General features: G+C 34.4%; 1 protein-coding gene across 1 annotated transcript in view; it reads left to right on the top strand.

Annotated features, from left to right (window-relative positions):
* Window positions 1-321: 321 nt before the first annotated feature.
* The window catches only part of LOC108742122 (vasotab-like), an 11,181-nt gene continuing 9,724 nt past the window's right edge, over window positions 322-1,778 (top strand). The window contains exons 1-2 of the mRNA XM_018477179.2: window positions 322-373; window positions 459-635. Of these exons, the coding sequence (XP_018332681.1) occupies window positions 346-373; window positions 459-635 (205 nt within the window). The 5' untranslated portion in view covers window positions 322-345. The remainder of the gene's footprint in view (window positions 374-458; window positions 636-1,778) is intronic.

The raw sequence follows: 1,778 nt of genomic DNA, 5'->3' as shown, positions 1-1,778 counted from the left end.
GCCACGTGTAGTCCCCCTGCCGTTGTTGGATAAATTGAAAACCGAACTGGACAGATTGGTAGAACTAGATGTAATAGAAGAAGTAAATGTTCCAACAGATTGGTGTAGTCCTATTGTTTGCGTTCCAAAAGGGTCAGGTATAAGGTTATGTTGCGATTATACAATGTTAAATAAAAACGTTAAGCGAACAGTTTTTCCAATGAAAAAAGTTGACGTGTCTTTAGCAAGGTTAAGAAAAGGGAAAATTTTTTCAAAACTTGATGCAACGGCGGGTTTTCACCAAGTCGAGTTAGATGAAAATAGTAAACATTTAACTTTATAGGTCCTCTCTTATCAAGAAGCAATATGAAGACACTTTCAGCGTTACTTTTAGGTAACGTAATTTCTTTATTCGTTATTTTTGTTGTTTGTACCTGATAGAACTGTAACGACAATAATTTTGCATTATTTTACTGAAGTCGTTTTCTTCGCTCAATTCTGGAGTTATGGTGAAACAGCATCATTAGAAAAAGACCAAGCTTGTCCAATTTGTGCGGCCGTCTACCAACCTGTTTGTGGTATCAATGGAAAAGGCAATAAAAGAACTTTCCCAAATAAATGTGAAATGGACGGATACAATTGTTTTCAAGGAGACGGTGAGTAGTAAAATAAAAACAAAATAAAGTGAATATGATTAAGATAAGAAAATGGCTGCTTTACTTCACAACTTTATTTTTTCTATACTTTCCGAATGTAAAAGAACGATAAACAATATCAATTCATTAATTTTTTACCACGTATATGCAATAAATTATGTTATTATATTAAGTTAAACATTAGCACAAGTTAAATTTGAGCACGCTACCTTTAAATAATGGGAATAAGATGGATCTACTACAAGACCAACGGATTATAAAATCCCACAAATGGCCCGGTAAACGCCATCTGTAGTACGATGCTACATTTTAGGAACACGTATTCTCAACAAGTTCCATTTTAATAAATGGTTGAAACGGATCCCGGCGTAGCTCACCACTACGTGGTAGGCACGTTACCATAATGGAACTTGTTGAGAATACGTGTTCCTAAAATGTAGGATTGTACTACAGATGGCGTTTACCGCGCCATTTGTGGGATTTTGTAAAACGCGCTGTTAAGACATCAGGTAAAATTGGTCTGTGTTCTGTCGAAACTATCTGCGACGCGCTGATGCGTTCCAACAAAATCGAAATCGCGATCCGTGTCTGGCAGCTTCGACAGAATACAGACCACTTCGAATTTCTTTTATTCAACAAAAACGGAGTTTATCAAATAAATTGAATAAATACATTTGAGAAACTGGCAGTCATTAAATTTAAAAGAAGTGAACATCTACATCTATTACAAGAGAAACAGTCATACTACTTTTCCCAATCGTTAAGCAATCATAACATGTATCTTAATAATTTTAAACTCTTGCATAATATTATAATAAAGGAAAAAAGTTAGACCTCTTTGAAACCATAGAAACATCGAAAGCTATCCAGAAACGCAATGCTGCCACGAATAATCAGATTACATTCTCATTATTCCCCTTTTTAAATATATTATCTGGAAGCATTTAGTATTTAAGTTACAGTAAAAGCTCTTTATTCGCGGGGTTCCATAAATATGCCGCGAATACAGAAACCGTGGATATGGAATGATAATTACTATGGAATCATAGGGGATACGTTCTAAGGTTCCAAAATAAAACCAATATGCATCAGAATAAAATCAATTTATTGAGAAATTCGCAATTAAAATTAATCGTTATAATC

Source organism: Agrilus planipennis, unplaced genomic scaffold (assembly GCF_000699045.2).
Source record: "Agrilus planipennis isolate EAB-ADULT unplaced genomic scaffold, Apla_2.0 scaffold352, whole genome shotgun sequence".
Classification (NCBI taxonomy): Eukaryota; Metazoa; Arthropoda; class Insecta; order Coleoptera; family Buprestidae; genus Agrilus; species Agrilus planipennis.
Note: the sequence above shows the minus strand (reverse complement) of the source record. Positions and strands in the feature narration are given on the sequence as shown.